Genomic DNA, 22,504 nt, shown 5'->3' with positions numbered 1-22,504 from the left:
TTAGTAATATAGTTAGTACCTTCAAATGCTGCTTTTCTAAATCTGAGGTTTTGAGCTGTGTCTCTAAATCTTTTACTTTTTCCTTTAGTTGATCAGGATCTGCCAAAAAAGTTTTAAAAGTCAGATTCCATTTTACCCCACTCTGACAAAGGATTTCTTTTAGAGAATAAATAGAAAACTAAACCACGGCCTAGGAAATAGGGCATTTTATGGCTGAAAAACTTTCCAGGCTGTGAATACTGTAATGCTACCTTTTACAGTATTGTAATTCCATAGCAGACCAAGAGAAAAACCATCTGCTGGGTATTAGATGGGTAGAATCAGGGTAATTTTTCTAACCTAGAAGAAATTATTTTCCAGAGAAAAATTCTGATCTGAGCCAGGAAAAATTATTAGGTACTAAAAGGACAACAAAATAAGTAGACTGTTAGGTAAGGGGCTACAGCCACAGCTGGCCAAATGCTCCTGGTACCCAGCAGTATTGACTATTCCATGAAGTCAGTCCACATTTACCGTGTAATTACTACACAAAAAATATGCCAGTCAGGATGGATAAAACAAAGAGAAATAAATCCTAATGCTATGGTCGGAAAATGTTAAGTACAGTACAAGAGTCTTAATTTATTGGATCCTTAACCACTCCCCTCACCTGGAGTTAACATCTCTAAATTTATAATGAGAATCAGTGGACAAATGGAACGTTTTATTTCATTGTCATCTTTGCTAGAAACATTTTCTTTAAACATAACATCTAGTATGTCATGTCATTTTGCAGCCACTGAAGTGTAAAATTTTAAAAGTAATGCTAAACTTTGAGAAATTAATGGTCAGCAAGACACATTTTCATGAATGAGACAGGAAGGTTGGTACTCTATTGCGGTTCCCTTGGAATGGTCCCCTAATTATGAGCTGGAGACAAGAAATATTTTCTCATCCTTTTCTTTGGGAATAGTCAACAGAACTCATCTTCCTTTGGAAAGCAGAGCAAAATGATACTTTTCAAAACTTCTCTCACCTTTGTAGAAAGTACTATTTTCTCCACTTCGGTTATTTTTTTTATTTTTTAAAATTTTTTATTTATTTATGATAGTCACAGAGAGAGAGAGAGAGAGGCAGAAACACAGGCAGAGGGAGAAGCAGGCTCCATGCACCGGGAGCCCCACGTGGGATTCGATCCCGGGTCTCCAGGATCGCGCCCTGGGCCAAAGGCAGGCGCCAAACAGCTGCGCCACCCAGGGATCCCGAAAGTACTATTTTTTATAAAGTCGGTTCTTAATCCCTGGAATGCTGTATTGAGTTGATTGTCTTAAAGGGGTACTATACATTACACAGCTTACTAACGTAAAAGTAAAAGTAGTGCAGTAAAAGTAATTATTATGTACAGCACTTTCTGGAGTTTGCTTAATGGTATTGGATTGCATGATTGAAATGGCAAATTCCATACCAAAGGATTATTCCAATTTATACCTGAGCAACCTTTGACTATTTCAACCAGCTTTTTCAATATTCTACTGTACAGTCTTGTTGATACTTTGTATTTAAATAGTGCTTTAGAATTGCCAAGACCATTTCGGTTTGATTTTGAACCTTAGCAATCTTTGAAATATGTTAGGTATCCTTGTGTCCTGTAAATAGATGAGGAATATAAGGTTCTGAAATTCCCTCTCAGGAAACTTAGGTTTAGAGAGACCTTGCCAAACGTCATAGCATCAGCAGGTCTTTGGGGGTGTGCTAGTCTGGTACCCTAAGCTGGCTACTAAAAGATACTGTTGAGAGAGATTTACATGACTGTTTTAGTTACCAAGAGGTAGATAAGGCAGTTTGCATGGTCAAAAATAGGGAATGGTGAGGGGCTTTGGAGTTCCATAGATTTAGGTTTCATCCTGCCTGTCAATGTCTAGCTGTTGTGACCTCGTTGCTTAACTTTAAGGTGACAATCCTAGGTAAAATGGAGACAACGGTACCCACCAAACAGCATCTTAAGAGTTAAATTATAAAATGCTAGGGTGGGGGGAGAAAAAACTTATAAAATGCTTGTAAAAGCACTTAGCATAGTGTCTGGTAAACTCGTACATGATAGCCTTAAAACAAAGTAGTAACAAGAATATGTGGTAGGATACCGAAAAAGGTGTATGAAATAGACTGTTCAGGTATAAATTGATATAATCCTTTGGAATAGAATTTGCCATTTCCCCATCACACTATTAAATATACATAATAAATGGTTCTTGTTAACATTGATGTTCTCAAAAGTCAACAACGGGTTTGTGAATATTGAACCATTCATTACTCTTAGGGAAAAAGTGAACACATATACATACTCATATCTTACATAAAGTATAATTATAATCCTGGAAACAACTCATCCTGGGTAGATTCTATTTTTTTTGTTTTACAAAAAAGAAAACAAAGTTCAGAAGAGTCAAGTGACTCTCCTGAGGCTGCACCCCTCCTAAGTGTCAGAGTTGGGATTTAAACCCAGACCAACTGGCCCCAGAACCAGAGCTTCTTGCCCTTTGATGCCCTGCCCTGTACTGTCTCCATCCTCTGGTCATTTGTATGAGAGCTGAAATAAGGTAGAGTCTCATCTTACTGGATCTCATCTGGAAAAAGGTGGGTCAGAACTTAAAATTTCACTACTGTATCTGCGAAAGCACTAGGAATACTAGTTTGGGGGTTAGAAGTAAATTTTAGTGAGTAGCTGAATTCACAAATACAGAATCTGAAAGTATTGAGGATCAACTGTTAATTGCATATACATGTATACACAACATATACACATGGATGCATACGCACATAGCAATGCAATGATTAATGACTTGTGAATTGGAAACATGTAGAAGCCTAGACTTTAATGTTTTAATTTGTAAAAGGGAAAGAGAATGCAGACAGTGTTTACTATATGTAGTTTTTAAGTTAATAATGAGAGGATGGGGTGCCTCCGTGGTTTAGTAGGTTAAGCATCTGACTTCAGCTCAGGTCATGATCTCAGGGTCCTGGAACTGAGCCCTGCATCGCATGGGGCTCCGTGCTCAGCGGGGAGTCTGCTCCTCCCTTTCTCTCTGCCTTTCCCCCCCAGCTCCTAGTCTCTCTTTCAAATAAATAAACAAAATCTTAAAAATAAGAGGACAATAACATTTAGAAGATAATGTTCAGAGGGCTTAAAAGGGCCTATATATACTTAGAAACTGGAAGCCACAGACTTCATATTCAGTGCTTAGCACTTTATCATGATTAAATGTAACACTTGGAACATAAAGAGAAAAACATGGAGTATCTGCTAGTCGATACTATAAAGAACTCAGAGGACTCAATGGGAACATTATTCTTACGTGAAGGAAAGAACTCTGAAAACCTATCGGATTTGATTTCATAGGAAGACAGTCATCAGAAATCTGAATAAATAAAGGCAAGCCCTAATCCAAAAACTTGGGTTAGCTAACATGCTATAAGTATGTTATAAAGTACTTTACCAGATACAGAGTTTTCAGCTCCGCTTTGGTCTTTGTTAACTTCTAACTGATGGATTAATTCCGCCTTTTCTTTTTCCAGCTGACTTTTAGCTAATCTAGAACACAATGATTATGAGTTCAACCAAAACCACAAAAACCAGTCATTGATTTATGAAATATATGGGTATTTCTTTTGAACTGTGTGATGTAAATTGCTGAGAACTTGCTAATAATTCATAAAGGTAAAGAGTTCTTCATTTACTCTGACTTGCAACACTACTTCTCAAACTGAGATCACTGAATGAAAAGTCTTCATGATTCTTAAAAGTCTGACCTGATGTCATTTTTAAGTTTTCCTTTTGGAGAAATCTCTTGAGAGTATTCCACACAGAACCCTGTAAGTAAAAATTTTTTTTTTCTCTCTCATTAATATTTGCCTCTGGAAAACTAAGATCTAACACATTTTGTACTATTAAGAAAGTTTAAATTGGAAGCTTGGCACTTATATTAGGATCTGGTTTACCCTTTTTTCAGTATCTATTATGTAAGAGTAACTGGCATCAGAAGGATGAAATAAGACTGATAAACTTGTTAGGCAGCAAGGTTGAAAAATCCTAATCTCTGTATGTAACAAACCTGGTCATAATTTAAAGTCTATTTTTTTTAAAAAAGGGTAGTCTTACAAACAGATAATGTACCTTAGAACTTGAAGCTCTTGTTGAAGGCTTTGCTCTGTCTCAGCACCTTCAGGAACATGTTTGAGAATCTCAATCTTTGGGCATAATGAAAAATTAAGAGACAAAGTCTGACATGGAAATACAAGGTTTTATAAAGATACACATTTTCTGTAAAGGGTAATAAAGGTTGGGTTTTCAAAAGCACACAAGATATGAATGCGTATCTGTTGTGTTCTATTCACTATTCATTCACAGTAATTACTGAGTACTGCATGCCAGGCATTGTCCTAGGCACAGGGAATGGAGTGATGAAAAAATAGACAAAAATCCCTTCTGGCATGTTCCTATGGTCCTTGGATATGATTTAGTGAGAAAGATACAGGGTAGGAAAGAAAAGAATTGCTAATCTAAGGGGTTTGGCTTAAACAAAAGGTTGAATGGTGGTGCCATCCACTTGATGGGCCTCCCAGGGGAGGTATTATCAATTGTTCATTTTTATCTACAAAAACAATGCCAAGGAGTGGCTTGAGCTGTAACACATTATTTTCTCTGGGAAAGAAAAATTACTTGCCTGTTGCTCGAGGTCTTCCGTGTATTTCTTAGCTTTTTGTTCCCTCTCTGTTGCTTGTCGTACAAGCTGTTTAAGATCAGTAAGGCTTTGGGTTTTTTTGGCAATATCAGTTTCCAATTCTTTCAACTTAGTTTCGTACATTCTAAAAATAAAGGTAAAAAAATGGCGTAGAAACAAAATAATTTCTCATCGACTTAAAAGCCAATTCAAATTATTGCACTAAAAATAACAGACTGTCTTATTCTTTCTTCTTGTCAAATCTAGTCAAATTTTACATATTTATTTAGTAATGGGTGACAACAAGGGCTAAGTATTCCTAACTGACAGGCCAATTGAAATAGAGGATTTAAGTGTTTCCCAAGGTTATCAACAAAGATGGAGCCTGAATTTGACCACTGTCAAAAGAAGATTAAAATTAATATATTTTCAGTTACAAAACAAAAAATATAGTGCAATTCATCCATGAGAATATCAAATTCTGTATTATTGGGTAATCTTAGAAATATATTTAAAGATCACAAGTTAAAGCATTTCATATATACCTCCTGTATACACACACAGAAGCATACAGAGAAAAAATGAAGTATCCAGGTAGAACAAAGCCAAAAGGACACTACTGGGAAAGGAAAAAACATACAAACAGGGGTGAGAAAATGGCATATGACATTAAAATCTGAATAGATTTGTAACCTTTAAAGAAATGACCAATAATTAAAAAACCCAACTCCAAAAGAAAATTTTAAAACATTAAGCAAAAATGATTTTATAGCATATCATACCACCTTAAAGGGAGACAATGCTCATAATATTCAAACTTTACCAGAGAAAAAAGGAAAGAATGCTGGGCAAGAAAATCAGGTGAGGACAGTATAAGGAAGGGAAATTATTATTTCAATACATTCAAATAGTTGTTGATACACCTTAGAAACTATGATTGGAAAGGAATGTTCTTAATCTGACAGACTGTCCACCAGAGGAGTGAAGAAGTATCAGAAGCTTACTCCTTGACTTCAGTTCTCCATTCAGATGCCCCACCCGATCAGAGAGGCCTTCTCTGATCAGCTATTTAAAATAGTTCCAATACCACCCAGTTTGTCTCAGCCGTCAGGATTAGGCCTGATAAGAACAGATGCCATTAGTTTGTTGAGTAAATATGAAGATTTCAGCCTGAGGAGGACCTAGGTGTCATGGGTCCCAAAGAAATCTCTCCACCACTTTACTAAGTGGGTATATAATGCCAGCTGCAGATCCTAGCAAGGTTTTTGTTGGTTTTTAAAGTTTTTAGATTTAGGGAGGCTTGAGGCCAAGGATCAGAATTAGAATTAGCCTTCTCTAGCTCAAGTGGATTCTACAAGAACTTTGTAACTTTTTCAGAAGAGTTTACTGAAGGCCCACCCTATGCTTGGTTACCTTTCAGTTCTCAGATTTAGAACACACAAATGATGTAAAAGGCACAGTCATCTTCAATTATGGTTAAATATTACCCCTCTCAAATGTGTATAAACTTTATGAACCCTTTTCATGTTAATAATTTTTCTGCAGCATCTCAGAGACCTTTTTAGAAAAGGAAGTACAGGGATGATCATCTCTAGATTAAAAAACAAAACAACACTTGAGCTCGCAGAAGAGATGTTATTTACTTAAGGTCACAGTGAGACTTCAGTATTTCTAAAGCCATGGAAACCACCCAGCTCTACAGAAACCAGGCAAATAGGCCTTTTAGAGGAACATCTAACGTGAAGCAGAGAGTCTGGCATGCAGCATGAACTACAGTAAAGTATCTGCTCAGTAAATCTCAAAGTAACTCAAAATTCTGAGTCTACATGTGATTGTAGAAGGAGGTAAAGGACCAAACCAGCAGTCAGCTGATAACCTTGCTGGTTGAGAGCTTCTGCGAGGGTCCAAGCAGACAAGACAGATTCCTTTTCCCTCGATCACATGTTATTTCATTTAGTCCTTCCCACTAGCTGTCTTGCAGAGTTAAGAGACAGCAAGATAGGGGAGGAGGGGCTCTGAGTATTGTCAGTATGGTGTTAGGACAGGAACCAAGGACCGTTCTCTAGGACTGTGGCCACCTGGGCTGTATTCTAATCTGCCTGCATAACCTTCCTCCTCAGACCTGTGGACAGGGCCAAGTACAGTGCAGCAGACCCACGTAGGACTTGGCTGTAGCCTCATAATGCTAGGGATGGTGACTTGATCCATCCCTCCTCAAGCCCATTCTAAATAACAGGTAGACATCAAATGAGAGACTGGAAATGTATGGACATAAAGAACTCTATGAATATGGTAAGATAAAGAGGAGTTTGCCTTTAGCATTGGGGCCAGCAAATGTAAAGCACACACTTCATACAGGATGACTCTAAGAAGAAGACATGGGTAGCATCATATTAGTTTCTGGCTTCTATATGCCTTAAAGCAGCTGTTTAAGACAGGAAATGAGAATGACACCAAAGCTGCCTACTGACCTATTAGAGTCATGATGAGCCGCCCATGATGACAGTGGTGATGTTTACTAGTGAGTTCCTAACACTTTGACAGTGACAAAGTTTATGTGACCGGTAGGAATCACACCTGTAGAAAAGGTTCACAGGATGGAAGAATGTCTAGGGTCAGAAAGCAAAGGGCAGTGAACTGAAGCTACTGCTGAATTCATCTGTCAAGGCTGTTTGAAGAACAAGTTGCCCAAGATATAACTCCAAGACTAGGGGCACCTGGGTGGCTTGGTTAGTTGGGCGACCAACTCTTGATTTTGGCTTGATCTCAGGGTTGAGATCAGGCCCGGCATGGGGCCTTGCGCTCAGTGGGGACTCTGCTTGGGGTTCTCTCTTCCTCTGCCCCTCCTCCTGCTCACACACATATACTCTCTCTCTTTCTAAAATGATCTTAAAAAAAAAAAAAAAAAACCTCCAAAATTGCAGTGTAGCCCAGTTCCAGTATGCTGTAGGTTGCAACAAGACAGCTCAATTGTTCCTGGCTTATACTTGAGGTAGAGAATGAATGTAACACGGAGGCTGAGTTGTGGCTGGAGAAAAGCAGCAGCTGGCTGAAGCTGGGCACCACTGTTCGAGGCTCGCAGATGATAGCTGTTTCCTGATGCCCACCAAGCTCCAACATCCTCAGCCCAGCCCCAGCTCTGCTTTGTCACGTGCACTGCCACCCAAATTAAATATCTGAAGGAAGAAAAAACACCTTTTACCTGTTCTAGCATTGCCCCTAAGTATCGTGTTAAAAAAAACAAACAAAAAACAAAAACAGTATCGTGTTAAAGCAAACCACCAAACAGTTCATGAAGGAAAGAACTAAGTTAATCAGAGTAGTGTCATACTCTTTTTCAAACATTAATGGCAGCATTAGAACTGGTTAAACTTTGTGCAAGTTTTAAACTATTTGTTCCTACCTTGTCATAACAATTGATTTCCAGCTCTTGCTGTCAGCACCTTCTAGCTGTGGGCCTCTACTTTCTGCCAACTGTAATCTCTTACCAGTCTCTTCTAGTTGAACTGTCATCTTCTCATTTAATATCTCTAAATTATTCTTAGCTATCCGCAATTTTTCTGCAGCTTCAGTCTCCTATCATTAAAGACTAATTAGTACAAGGTAACAAAACAATAGTGTTCTCAAAGATGTAATACATTCAAAATTACCACTATAAATCAGAAAACAAAAGTAACCTGGCACTCTAAATGCTGATTAAAATTCCAATAAAAATCCAATGTTTCCTTTACTCTAAAATAGCAGTATGATCATAATTAGAACAGATCATATAAATGAGGTTAGAAAAATATATTTGCAAATATTTTACTCTAGTGGTTACTTTACATTTGTCATCTTTGTAGTATTTATAGATAATGGGATAGTTTGTCTCAATACACTCAGAAGATGTTTTGCTTTGACCAATACTTGAGAGACCTAGCTGTGAGCATAAACTATGTGTAAGTACCGTAGATAATTTCCACTATTAAACTTTCATTTAAAGCACACTACACTCTGGCCTCACAGTATATTCAGATACTGCTGTAACTAGCCTAAAAATCTCAATTTCAATTTATTCACTGGATCATCCATATAAATAGCACCACCTATTTAGGGCAAGGAATATATTTCGCAACTTAAATAGAAAGGAATCTTACTATTTAACAACACAGTTTCATATATTCCTTACTTTACATCAGTCATTGTTCTGAGCCATGTGCACTAATCTTAACTCATTTAAATCCTGCAGGAACTCTGTGAAACAGGTATATTTATCATTCCCAATCTTATAGATGAGGAAATTGAGGGATAGTGAGGGGTCGGTAGCTTGCCTTTGTTTCCACAGCTAGTAATTAGTAGAGCTAGGATTTGAACCCCAGACAGGTAGCTTCTACATTACACTGCCTCTTAATTTATTATTTTCAGTGTACCTCATGGTGAAAGGATGGCAGCCATAAAAATACAATTCCTAAATCTTTTCATATCTACTCTGAATAGACATGCTCATTAACTTTTTCATTCAGCTTTTCCAAGATGTATTAGTTAATTAACATAAAAAGTAATTATTAATCAGTAATGAATGTCATACTTTTTTAAGTTCTTTACGAAGCCTTTCATTTTCAGCAACAATCTTCTCTGTGCCTTTGGTCTTGGATTCATAGTGTATGCTCAACTGACGTCCAAGGTGAGCTTTAAGTTTTTCTAATTCAGCCTATTTCAAACAAACAAACAAACTATACATTATGAAAACAAGGAAATAAAAGATCCTATAAACTCATTAAAACTTAATTCAAAGCAGTTTTAGAGACCATTTTTTGATAGAATTAAAGCCTCCTTTCATATTGGTCATCTAGAGCAGAGGTTTCCAACCTTGGTTACCCAGAATGAGTTGACACTTAAAATCACAGTATCTATAGTAGGACCCACCCCAAAGGAGCAATATCAGGACTGGGGGCATAGGCATCCACATATTTGAGAACAGACACAGGTAGGTATTTATGCAGCCAGAGTGAGAACCATTAAAACCACTTCATATAACAGGAGTATATTTAAAACCTTCCTAAAAAAATATAAATTATAATAGTAAAGACATTCCATGTGAATGATCACATTAAAAAATTACCTTCAACTTTTCATTTTCCAGCTCAATATTAGCCATTTTTTCACTGGTCAGTATTCCTGATGCTTTTTTCAACTGTTCATTTTCCCTTTGGACTTTTTCAACAACTTTTTTCATTAAACCAATGGTTTTTTCTAGTTCTGGGATTGTCTTTCCACTTCTACCAGACTACAAAAGAATATGTTAACTTTTTATCTGATCAAATATCTGAGACAGTAGAAAATAAAACACCAACAACATAACAGGCTCATTATTATACTTGTTGATTCTAACTTTTAAAGCCAAAACCTGTATTCAATTCATTGTTAAAATAATCCTTTGCGATAGGAATTATGATCCTCAGGACTCAGAGAATTTGGTATTCCTAGTCATGCAGCCAATAAGTAACATCTCAAATACTCCAGCCTTGATGTCTGTTCCAAATTAATAAGTTTGAGAACCTAAATTTTCTATTTAGCTAATGTTCTTTCCTGTATACCTGAATTTTCTTTCTATGAAAACAAAACAAAACAAAACAGAAAAACCCACAAAAGAAAAGTTGTGTCATTAAAAAGCTATAAGTAACCAAATTTGAATTGCAGAATAGAGGTGATTTTCTCTAAGATCAGCCATTGATTAGAAATTCAGTTTCTAATACAACTATAAGAGACATATAAAATTTAAAAAAAACCTAGTGTAGAGTTGTTAATAGAGATGGGTCACTAATAACTGTCTCTTATGCTTTAAAATAAGGTTTTTAACAGTTGAGCAAAAGAATCTGCTTACATATTTGCATTTTAGTCAGTATTCACACTATGCAATGAATAACCCTACATAATTTTAATACATAATTTTACATAATTGTAATATATATTTTCACAACTTAGAAAAGGCCAAATCGGGATCCCTGGGTGGCGCAGCGGTTTCGCGCCTGCCTTTGGCCCAGGGCGCGATCCTGGAGACCCCGGATCGAATCCCACGTCAGGCTCCCGGTGCATGGAGCCTGCTTCTCCCTCTGCCTGTATCTCTGCCTCTCTCTCTCTCTCTGTGTGACTATCATAAATAAATAAAAAATTAAAAAAAAAAAAAAGAAAAAAAAAAAAAGAAAAGGCCAAATTAACAGATTTTTATTTATGAAATTAATGTTGCTGTCAGATGTTTGTTCTGAATACTTTTCTAGTAATAACTCAATATTTTCACCAAATCTGTCATATATTTAATATTATTACTTGTATAAGTTTTTATAATAATCGCTTCCATTTGTGTCACTTGCTAACATGAAATCAACAGGGGCTTAAATCTTTGGCAGGGGCCTCATAAGCAGCATTTATTCATTGTAAAAAGTGAATACAAAATAACGAGAAGAAAAATGCAATAATAAAAAAATTGGGAAACATATTACAGAACATTATACTAAGAAGCTGCCATGGAAATCATAAAGAATAGTTAGAATTGGACTAAAAATGTTAGAATTGGACTAAAAGCAGTTAGTAGTTACCTTAATGAACAGAAGGAGGGTTCCTAGAAGTTAAATGTTTTCAAAGTGTGAAGGGAGATGCAATGAAAAAAGATGTGGAGTCCCAATTGAACTAAAATGCATGCAAGGTGTGACATGATAAAATTCATTGACTTGAAATGAAAAAAAGCTTTATGATGTTTTACATTGTAGACACAGCAGAATAAAAACCAAGACTACTGGCAATAGTAAAAGCATATTGCTACTGTTACGACATATCCAAACTTGCTTTTTTCATTACCAACTTATCACTTCTGATACCAAAACAAATATATGGCATATTCTCATACACTCACCCCTCTAACACGACCAAGTTTCCGTTCAACTTCTGCTTTTTCTTTCTTAAGAAAATCACACATCTCCTTCAAATCTCTTACTTGACTCTGAAAAGTTAGAGCAAGCACAGAACAGTTTAACATAGTCATAGCTGCTGAAAAGGAAAGGCAAATCATTCATTTGAACTATCAGTCTCTTTAGCTGTATAGGCAAACTGAACAAGACGGTCTCTACAGCAATAAGGATTTTGAACTAAGACATATGTTGAATTAAAGTTCATTAATACAAGGATATTTTATATATGAATTTCAAGAAATATTTTCCACATTACTACCTTAGTACAGAGTTTAGAACTTTGATTTTAATCGCCCCATAAATTACATATGTAGACCTTTACCCAGATGGCACAGAGAAACAGCTGAAATAATAGTACTGGTTCTGTTCCTAGAAGTAGGATATAATTATATCATTACCAGTGAAATTAACAGACTGCTAATATTCTAGGTTAGAAAACAGAATGGGAACAATTAGCCAGCCAAAAGAAAAAAAGTTCCCATAAATAGGATGAGATTTGGAAAACTAAAGATAAACTTTAATAATCAAAGTAAAATTCCTAAAAGAGATAATTACCCTGATTTTTTTTAAATGTAGAGAATTAATTTTTTAGAAATGTCCTAATATTTTAAAGAGTGATGATTGTTAATGAAATACACCAACCATCCTCTTGCCTCAGGGCTTTGAACTTGCTATTTCTGTTGTCTGGAACTCTTTCCAGTACCTGTATGACCCACTTCCTTACAATCCCCTCGCTCTCTGCTAAAATATCACTTTACTAAGAAAGCCTTCCCCTCTTACTGTAATTTAAATAGCAGTTCCATACACTCCCAAACCAACACACACACACACACACCCTTTCACACCAACTGTGCTTTCTCTTATCACTTAACATCAACTGACATACTATATATTGACTTTTTACTTATTTATTACCAATCTTCCCTACTAGAATGTAAGTTCTACAAGTGCAAGAAGTTTTTTGATTGCTGTTTCCCAGCACTTAGGAGAGTGCCTGACAACAAAGTAGGCTTTCAACAAATAAGTGTTACATGAACAAATGTAGAAAGTGTAACACTGCCATAATATTTCACGAATGCAAGTTTCTGACATCTTCATAAATATGAAGAGGGAGAAAAAGGTTTTCAGGCATTAGATTTCCTAAATAGAGTAAAGAACATTAAATTTACCTTTAATCTTGGCAAATCTTTATTTGCTTGTTCAAGCTGAAATTTTAGTTCAATATTTTCAGATGACAACTTCAAGTTTTCCCTCTGAAGCTCTTGTTCCTTTTGAAAATGATCATCTGACTCTATCCCGGAAGTCTTCAGGAAAATAAAGTTAGGAATATTTTTAAGTTTTAATAATAAAAGTGGCATAAAACATATTGGATAAGAAAACACTAGCTAAAGGGGAACATTTTTCCTCAAAAAAAAAAAAAAATGAGAGTTAGAGAACTCTAGGAAGAATAGCTCCAAATAGATAGAATATAAGAATTGCAGGAGAAAAGGCAATGCAGTTTAATTAACAGAGAAAGCAAAGTCAAGAATGTCTTAATAAGGGGCAGCCCCAGTGGCACAGCAGTTTAGAGCCGCCTGCAGCCTGGGGTGTGATCCTGGAGACCTGGGATCGAGTCCCACGTCAGGCTTCCTGTATGGAGCCTGCTTCTCCCTCTGCCTGTGTCTGTGCCTCTCTGTCTGTCTCTATGAATAAATAAAGTCTCTTAAAAAAATGTATTAATAATGTCCACACATAGACTATCTCCATTATCTCCATGTAGACTCTCATAATGGCTAATAAACTAATTTGTGCCAGGTTTTCCTGTCCAAAAGTATGGTTATTATTTGTTATGGATTATATTATACCCTAAACCCTACCCCACCCTCAGATTCATATGTTGCAGTCCTAATCCCAGTACCTCAGAATGTGACCTTATTTGGAGATGGAGCATTTTCAGGGGTACTCAAGGTAGTCAGTAGGGTGGGCCCCAACCCAGTCTGAGTGGTGTTCTTACGAAAAAGGGAAATTTGGATACGGACAAATGCATAGAAAGGAGATCATATGAAGGGGCAGGAAGAAAATGGCCACCTACAAGCCAAGGAGAAGGGCCTGGGATAGATTCTTCCCTCACAGGTTAAAGAAGGCATCAGCCCTGCCAATTCCTTGTTTTTTTGATTTCTGGCTTCCAGAACTGTGAGATAAGTTTCTGTCAGGCCACCAAACCTGTGGTGCTTTGTTACAACAGCCCTAGCAAACAATACACAAATCTATAAAAAGTAGTGCCTTAATTTCTTCTTCTTTCTTGGGAAAGCTCTTCTTCCTTCCTTGGGTGAGAGCAATCACTCCCTCCTCTGAAATCCAGTTACACTATATTTGCATTTCTCTTGGCATGAATCCACTTTGGGTTATTACTTATGTTCAGCTTTTACTTTTCATCCTACACTACGAGTCATTTGAAAGAGAAATATGTGCTTGGTTACTTTATCCTACACAGTGGGAAGAAGAACACCACCTATCTTGTATGACTTACAAGCATCATACGAAATAATCTTGTGTAAATACTCAACATAGCTTAGTTTGTCCTCCTTCACCCCCTTCTCTCTCTCTCTAGTGACTTGATGGACTATCAAGTCAGTAACTCCACAGACATTATAGTTTAAAAAAATACAGTACTGTACAAATATATCCATTATACATGGCTCTATAATGTGTTTTAATTAGCAGTAGGTTAAATACTTCACATTGATATATTTATCCTGAGGTAATAAAAACAAGTGTAAACAAAATTAAAGACACTAAAAAATAGGATATAGAAAAGTAAAGAAATTCTAGGCGGTTTGATTCTGACCTGAGGGCACAGAACACTGGCAGAGACACTGCTCGTATCCACCAGACTTCTATTCGTTCAAAGGAATGTGTGTGCATATGCACATATAGAGTGGCAAGAAGAAGAACACAGACGTCTTTGCTGATGTCTGTACCACAGAAATATGTCTGTGCTTATTCTCTGTCAAATAACCCAAGTATACATTCTGATCAACACTAGGCAAATCCTGCCACCTGCAAAATCCTCGGTTTTTCCATCTTACAAATGAAGGCATGAGATGGGGTAATTTTTAAGGCCTCTTCAGGCACAGAAATTTGTAATGCCCTGTCTCTGAGCTCTTGTCACCGTCACTTCATCTCATCTGTCCATGGTAGCTATTTATCAAATGATAAACACCTATGGGTACCACTGGTTGAAAGACATAAAATACATTAGATATCACTCACAGAAGAGAGTACTTCTATCTTATGATTTCATATAAAGATATAAAGTTTTTTTTTTTTCTTTTTAACACAGTTCTCTCCTCACTAAAACATGGAGGCAATAATGTAAATACTTAGGGATCACTTTTACCCTCAATTCTCAAAAAACAAAATTAAAAGTATTAGTTGAAATTGTGCAGACTTCTGGAAAATAAATTCTAATGAAACTCTCTAGTCTGTAAAAATAATATAAATAAAATTTATAATGAATTTTATGAGATTTCCAATTCTTTTACAGAAGAGGAATCCTGCTAAAAGGGATATACTACTAGGGGTGCCTGGGTGGTACAGCTGGCGAAGTGTCTGACTTTTGGGTTTCAGCTCAGGTTGTGATCTCAGGGTTGTAAGATTGAGCCCTGTGTCACTGTGCTCAAGCACAGAGTCTGCTTAAGATTCTCTCTCCCTCTCCCCTCTGCCCCTCTCTACTGTGTGCTCTCTAATATAAATGAGTAAATAATAAAAAAGGGGGGATACACTGCTAGAAACCAAATTCCTAGTGGATGGGAGTTAAGGAAACACAGGGGAAGTCTCAAGTAAAAAAAACACATTATGAACCTTGATAAAGAAATGAAGTAAGAATTAAGATACTTTCATCTATTTTCTCTTCACATTTAAATGTTTGTTTCTATTGATTGTTTTTAGGACTTGGGTGACTGGAATATCTAAGTGGAAAGGATAAAGAAAAAAAGATAAATGCTATTTGATTTTACCTGGGGGCAAACATGTCTTAGTCTGTACATTGTAAACTGACCCAAAAGTCGTGAGATCATAAACTACAGACTTAGACTGGTCTTTATATCTGCTTCTGCATCGCTAGAGATGTTACTCATGCTCCAAGCTTCCGTGTAAAATAGAAATAATACTCTGCAAAATGCTATGAAAATTATACCTCAGCACAACATAGACACAACTTTTCATTATAAAGTATTTGTCATGTGTGGCAAAGAGATGACCAAAGAACGTCCCACAGTATGGTTACACATTTTTACTGATAGTATTTACTGTAGTAAAAGCTTGTGATGAGATTTCAGAGCATCCTGAATTAGAAATCTCTAAGGCAAAATGAACACCTCTAAAGAGCCTGATTTTCATCACCCTGTTAGCTAATTCTTTTTACACGAGTAGTAGTGGTACAACAGTGAGTACTATAATGAATTGGGAAATGTATACCATTAATTTTTGGAGGAACTAGTCAAATATTAGAGCTTAAGATGAATATCATAAATAGTTAAATTTTTTTTTAACAAATCCTACACAATTTATTTCCATTTGTACCATCTATGCACACTACCTGGTATCAGAAAATTCAGCTAACAAACACACACGGGGCTACCATAGACTCACACCTGGGACACTTCATTTCTTGGCTGGACTGGTACATCGGTTTCACAATTTGCCTGTGCATCTTCCTCAGCACACGGATCCAGTGCGGCAGCAACTGTGGCATAACCAGGGTCCTCTCTGGTAGATTCTTCTGGATCCAAGTGGTTCCTGTGACTCACATCTTCAGCCATGTATCCCTTCCCTTCATCATTCTGGCCTACCTCATTCTCATCATTGTTTTTATGTTCCTGTTTATTATTTTCACAACAGTCTTGACTAATGTTCTCAATTTCAGGATCTGGTTCATTTTCGAAAATGAACTTAACATCTGCCAAGATACCATTAGTTGACCTAAATGGACTTGGCTTGCTTTTGGGTCTTGTCTCAGATTTATTGAACTCTGCAGGATCTACAATATCTTCTGTTGTGTGTTTTTCTTTATTACTGTAATACCATAGAATATTTTTAGGTACCTGATGATATAAGTTGTCACTGGCATCTATTCCCTTCCCATTTTTAATTCTGAAAGCTGTTTTGGGTTTTTTTCTGTTCCTGTATAAAGTGTCCTTTTTGTGAAAAATATTATGCCTGTATTTATTAACACTGGTAGCAAGGGTAGAAAGTGCAGTTGTGTCACATAACAGATTCTGCTTGAAGCAGAAGAAAGAGAAGAAACATGAAAAGAAGAAGAAAATAATAAAAATATACACACTACTTGTTTTAAAATAAGATACAGCAAACAACTCTATATTAATGATTTCTTATAAAGGAAAACTAGAAATATATCACACGTTTGAATGGAAACAATGCTATAACATAGTTTTCTACTTTACCCAATTGTATGTTCTTGCCACATCAAAACTGGAAATGTAACTTCATTTAAAATCTCATTTGTAATAAAATTCTTATGCTTTGCATAAAACTTTAAGATTACTTATGTAAGAAGGATTAAAGAAGTTAATATACATCACTACCTGGTAAAAATAAAGGTTGGATTTACTGCACTAATATTCCAAAAAGAATCTAATGTTGTGGGTCAGATAAAGGTACAAGTTGATATCACTTTTAAACTTTAAAAACAGAAACAAAAAGATGTACACTTACTGAAGGTCTAGAAGATGCATCCTTTGAAAACTGTTTTTCTAAAACATGAAGTTTTTCTTGGAGGTATCTGTTTTGTAGATGTAAATCCTCTATGACAGAATCTCGAGGAAGAGCTTGGCGGCTCCTAGGAGAAGCAACAACAGACACTTTACTATTCAAACTTCAACTTTTCACAGATTCACTATAAGAAGATACCGAAAAGAAAGAAAATATGTATTTATTAGCACTGTATATTTATTTTAAATTCTACAAAACTTATAAACTTCACAAAAATTAGGACATGACTACTTATATTATAAAGTGATCCTCTACAGAGGATTGCTGCATGGCTCTTCTGAATTAGGAGTTAACAAGTGTATTTTGATTTACAGAAATATATCAACATCTTTAAGGAACATGCGTCTATTTATATGGCATTGTGTAAGACAAATCAAAATAGCCACTACTTTTAAAACATTATATAATAACTCCATAACATCTGTGTGCTTCTTGAGAAGCTCAAGGATTTAAAAAAGGCTCTTACTGGTGCCAGATAACAATCTGTTCCTCCACATGTCACATGTGTGGCCTACAAGACCCTCCATAATCTGGCCCCACTACCACCTATTCAATCTAATTGACCAGGGGTCTACTTTTACTAAGGCAAAAGGTCTACTTTTACCCACACATTAAAGCTTCACCCCTGCCACTATGCATCTAATAGGGTTCTGCTCTTTTGGAATGTCCCTCCTCCCTTTAATACCTAGTTCTGATACATGAAACTTAGAAATTCAATTTGAACTGAGAAGATAAGTTTCATCTTTTCTAACAAATCTCCAATTACTTTGGCCCACACAGATTCACATTATTAGGGGGAAAAATTAAACCTCTAACAGTATTAGGTTTCAAAACTAAAATATTTTGATCCTTGTGAAAACTGCAAAGGAGAATAAAAGGGTTTACCGTTGTTCTGAACATATGTTTAGATCAAGAAAAGGAAGGGAAAGAAACAGGTGTTCAAAGAATTCTTCGATCGCTTTTTTCTTCTCAAGAAAAAATTCTGAGGGATTTAAGAAACAATGATTTAGACAAAAAGGGGAGGAATGGAAGTTAGAAGCTCACAGGTGTTCCTTTAAGAGTTCATATTACATTAAGACTGACCCAATCGGGCAGCCCAGGTGGCTCAGCGGTTTAGCGCCGACTTCAGCCCAGGGCGTGATCCTGGAGACCTGGGATCGAGTCCCGCCATCGGGCTCCCTGCATGGAGCCTGCTCCTCCCTCTGCCTGTGTCTCTGCATCTCTCTCTCTCTATGTCTCTCATGAATAAATAAATAAACCCTTAAAAAAAAGTTGACCCAATTGCAAGCATTACAAAGGAAGCACTAAGCACCATTAATTACTAATGGTAATTTTTGAATATTAACAGAAAGGAAAAAAGTGTGATAAACTTAAGAACAGCAAGTATCCTCATATCCAAACATGATAGGTAGGTACCAGACTTCAAACATGATCATTAAGATGATTCCGGACTGCTTGTAAGCACGTAGCAGAGGAAGTAACAGATGATGTAAAACTATGTTCATCTAAGAAGTGAATGAAACAGATTATTACAGTTTCGTTAGGACACGACTGTATTTTGCTTTACATGACTGTGATTGTATCAGAAGACACAATTTGGAAAGAGATGACGAAACAAAAAAATTTCAAAGGCTCTGCTAAAGAAATGGCACGGGTAGGGGGTGCACTGGTTCTAGGTACAGTGTAGTAATAAACACGTCCAATCTTGTCTCTCCCAAATGCATGGAACAGCTATTTGAGAACTTTGAAAAGTAAATATTTTACACATTGGTACAAAATACCAGAATTTGAAGTGTCAGCAAACAGGCAGTAATTTACCTTTTCTTTTCCTCTGATGTTTCTTGGCCTGAATACAACGCTGAACATGAAACCTGAGCGTGAGTGTTAATATGGAGGAAAGAAGCTCCAAAGAAGCCTTAAAATTCCAGCTCCAGCAAGGAAAAAGGGCACTTAGGATACTTCCAGAGAGTACAACCATTCCCCTCCCCCATTATTTTTTTCTTGTATCCATTCTCTCCTCCTCCCACAAGTAATCCCATGGCAGTGGTGGTGGCAGTGGTGACTGCAATGAGAACCCATAGGAGCTGAAGTATTTAAGAGAAGGAATCTTCTCCAAATGGTAGAGTTGTGATTGCTATGGAGGTACAGTGGCAGTAGTCCCCCTCCCCCACACCCTTCCAACCCCTCTTTCTGCTCTCCTTTTGTTTGCTCAGTTCCAGACAGGTGCACAACTGCTGAAGCGAACAGTAGAACAGGGTTCCCCTGAGCCCCAATTTCATTCAAAGTAGCAAAAGGGGGAGCCCTAGGGAATCAAAGTATTAGGGAGGTCACTGAAAGGGAGGGACACATGAAAGGGATCTTACAAAGTCCTTTATGAATTTATGGGCTCATTGTTGAGCTGGGTGTGCCTGGATCTGATCTTAGAGTAGCAAAGACTCAAAGAAGTGAACTAACGGACCAAAGATGGCCCAGGTGCTAGACTTCCAAACTGGGAGGTGCACAGGCAGGACAGATCCAGAGACTGTAAACACTTTGAAAAGGAAATGGACATTGGAACCACAGCCCACAGAAAGCAGGTGGAACATGGGGCCAGAACCTAGCCAAACTGCCTATTAAAACAAAAATATCTACATTCTCCATAGAATTAACCAAGATCCAAAGTTTCACCACATAATATTCAGAAATTCAAGAATACAATCCAAATTACATGGCATACAAAGACCCATGAATATCTTAACTCACGTTGGGAAAAGACAACAGTACCCAAGTCTAAAGTAATACACGTTCATTACATCCGTTTCTATGGGTCAGCTAGTTTTTCTTCATTATAACAGGTACCACATTTTTTCATGAAACAGCCTACCTCATATAGGAAATGTCATTTTCTAAGTCAAGATTTCTCTTTTTCAATTCTTCCAACTCTTTTTCTGACTCGAAAGCTCGCACTCCCATAACTTGATCAACAGTAATGCCAGTTGTTTTTAGTTTCCTCTGCAAACTAAGTTTCTCTTTGTCAGCTCTGTGGGATTTAACATAGCATCATGAAAATATATAATTCACTGTTTTGCTCATTCAGTTTATTAAACCACATCTCATTCATTATAAGACCAACATAAAAAACTAGATCTTTCTGTATTTGCTATGAGCTAACTTATCTCAAAATTATAGGAAACTCCACTTATAAACTGTTAGAATACTTTTAAACACATTTTAAAGAAAATAAGTGAGTCATAGATAATGATAATTAAAACTAGGAAATTTCTCAAGTATGATATCAAATATGTACTATCAAATATGATAAAACAATATAACTTCCAGATCAATTAAAGACTGCATATAATTAGGCTTAAATTTGAACTCACTTGGCAAAAAGATCCTTCAAAGTATTCAACTGCTTTGTTAGGATATAGACTTCCCCCTCTTTTTCTTTCAACTTGTTTCTAATTCCCTCTATTTTAGTTTGCCATTTTTTACCTTCTTCCCACCTAATTAATTCTTCTTTTGTACTCTATAAATAATAACAGAGGAGAAAAATCACCAATATTGTTTTTAATGTCAAGATTTATCCATTACAATTTACTAGAACAATGGCACACCAATACTTTGAGAATATGTAAATACATTCATTTGGCTATGTAATTTCTAGAATCTTCAGATATACCAAGTTATTACCAGAAATGACCCTCAGTTTAAGGGTTCTGTATTCTATCACTTAGTAGATGATATTCTAGGGAACAGTCTGAACTAATGCTAGCAGACTTAGGAGTCTTTAAGATTTTAATAACAATGATCATGATCAAAGTAAGCTTCTAACAAAGAACATGTAAGTATAAATGACTAATCCAATTTTAACCAAAATAACAATCTTTGAGCATCACAGTCTCTTCAAATCTTCAATGCACATGACTTCTTTTATTCAATAGATGGTTATATAGCGTTAGTCATCCACCAAATACTATTCTAGGCACTAGAAGCAGACGCAATGAATAAACTATAGAAAAAGCATTACAATCTAATTAATGTTGGTTGGGTAGATTAGGGAAAGGGAGCAAGATATAGACAAAAAGCAGGAAAAAAATATAATGTAGTACATTAGCTGATGATAAGTGCTGAAAAAAAAAAAGGAGCAAAGAGAATTAGCTAATAGCACTAGCAATGCTATTGGAATATATAAATTGCCTATACATACATTTGTATCAGTTTGCATTTTTAGCTCTGAACTCATGTTAATGCTATTAAGACTGCTTCATTATGTTTTCTAGTGTAGTATGTCAGAGCACCTTTGTATTGAAATATGAGAAATATAAAAATATCTATTATTTTTATAAATTATTTTTGTTTCTTTTTCATTTATAATGATTTTTTTGAAATTACACATGTAGGTAGTTTCTATTAACTATAAATTTCTTTTTTTATTTAAAGATTTTATTTATTTATTTGAGAGACATATCAAGAGAGAACATGAATAGTACAAAGGATGTTATGCTACATTGTATTTATTACAAAAAGCAATGTCAGGGCTGAAAGAGTTAAAAGCCATAGTTTAAACAAATGCCCAACTAAGATAAGTTGCCCTATCAAAACTGTCTTCTTTGACACTGGCCAATTTTTTTACCTTATTTTTTTAGTTCAGCTAACAAGTATTATTTTAAAAAACATAAAAGCTTCAGTGTTTGATCATTATTAACTTTTTTTCCTAAATATATATATAAGGAATTTTGTGACTTCCAGAAATATAAATATTAGTTTGGGCATAATGGTATATAAGTAATTCTGTAGCATGGAGTGCTTTGTAGGGATTAGGCAATTCTATCCCATCTGACATTACCCTCAATTAAGACAGCAAAAGGAGGCTGAAATAATTTAAAAATGAACCACAACAACAAAAAATAAAGGCAAAGGTCACCAAAGATGTTCTAGAATGGGGAAGAAGATAGAATGCAGAGAGTTCTCTTTTCACATTTTCTGTACCAACAGCCTCTCAGGCATGGATTTCAAAATAATTTAACTTGCATTTTAAATTTTTCATTCATTTAATAAATACTGAGCATCATACATGCCAAAGACTGTTGTAGATGGCAAGGATACAAC

At 36.1% G+C, this 22,504-nt stretch overlaps 1 protein-coding gene across 10 annotated transcripts in view; it reads right to left on the bottom strand.

The window, feature by feature from the left end:
* CEP290 (centrosomal protein 290) overlaps positions 1–22,504 on the bottom strand; it is an 86,786-nt gene that overhangs the window by 1,231 nt on the left and 63,051 nt on the right. For 9 of the 10 annotated variants that reach the window (XM_041738405.1, XM_041738403.1, XM_041738406.1 and 6 more), the window contains 12 exons: positions 20,776–20,921; positions 20,277–20,432; positions 17,357–17,480; positions 12,811–12,945; positions 11,587–11,673; positions 9,799–9,963; positions 9,265–9,387; positions 8,101–8,273; positions 4,701–4,842; positions 4,151–4,224; positions 3,474–3,568; positions 20–99 (listed from right to left, as the gene is read on the bottom strand). In XM_041738405.1, coding sequence (XP_041594339.1) covers positions 20–99; positions 3,474–3,568; positions 4,151–4,224; positions 4,701–4,842; positions 8,101–8,273; positions 9,265–9,387; positions 9,799–9,963; positions 11,587–11,673; positions 12,811–12,945; positions 17,357–17,480; positions 20,277–20,432; positions 20,776–20,921 — 1,500 coding nt within the window. The remainder of the gene's footprint in view (positions 1–19; positions 100–3,473; positions 3,569–4,150; positions 4,225–4,700; positions 4,843–8,100; positions 8,274–9,264; positions 9,388–9,798; positions 9,964–11,586; positions 11,674–12,810; positions 12,946–17,356; positions 17,481–20,276; positions 20,433–20,775; positions 20,922–22,504) is intronic. The other variant, XR_005985234.1, reaches the window with a different exon arrangement.

Source organism: Vulpes lagopus, chromosome 23 (assembly GCF_018345385.1).
Source record: "Vulpes lagopus strain Blue_001 chromosome 23, ASM1834538v1, whole genome shotgun sequence".
NCBI classification, from domain to species: Eukaryota; Metazoa; Chordata; class Mammalia; order Carnivora; family Canidae; genus Vulpes; species Vulpes lagopus.
This window is presented reverse-complemented; position numbering and strand designations above follow the sequence as displayed.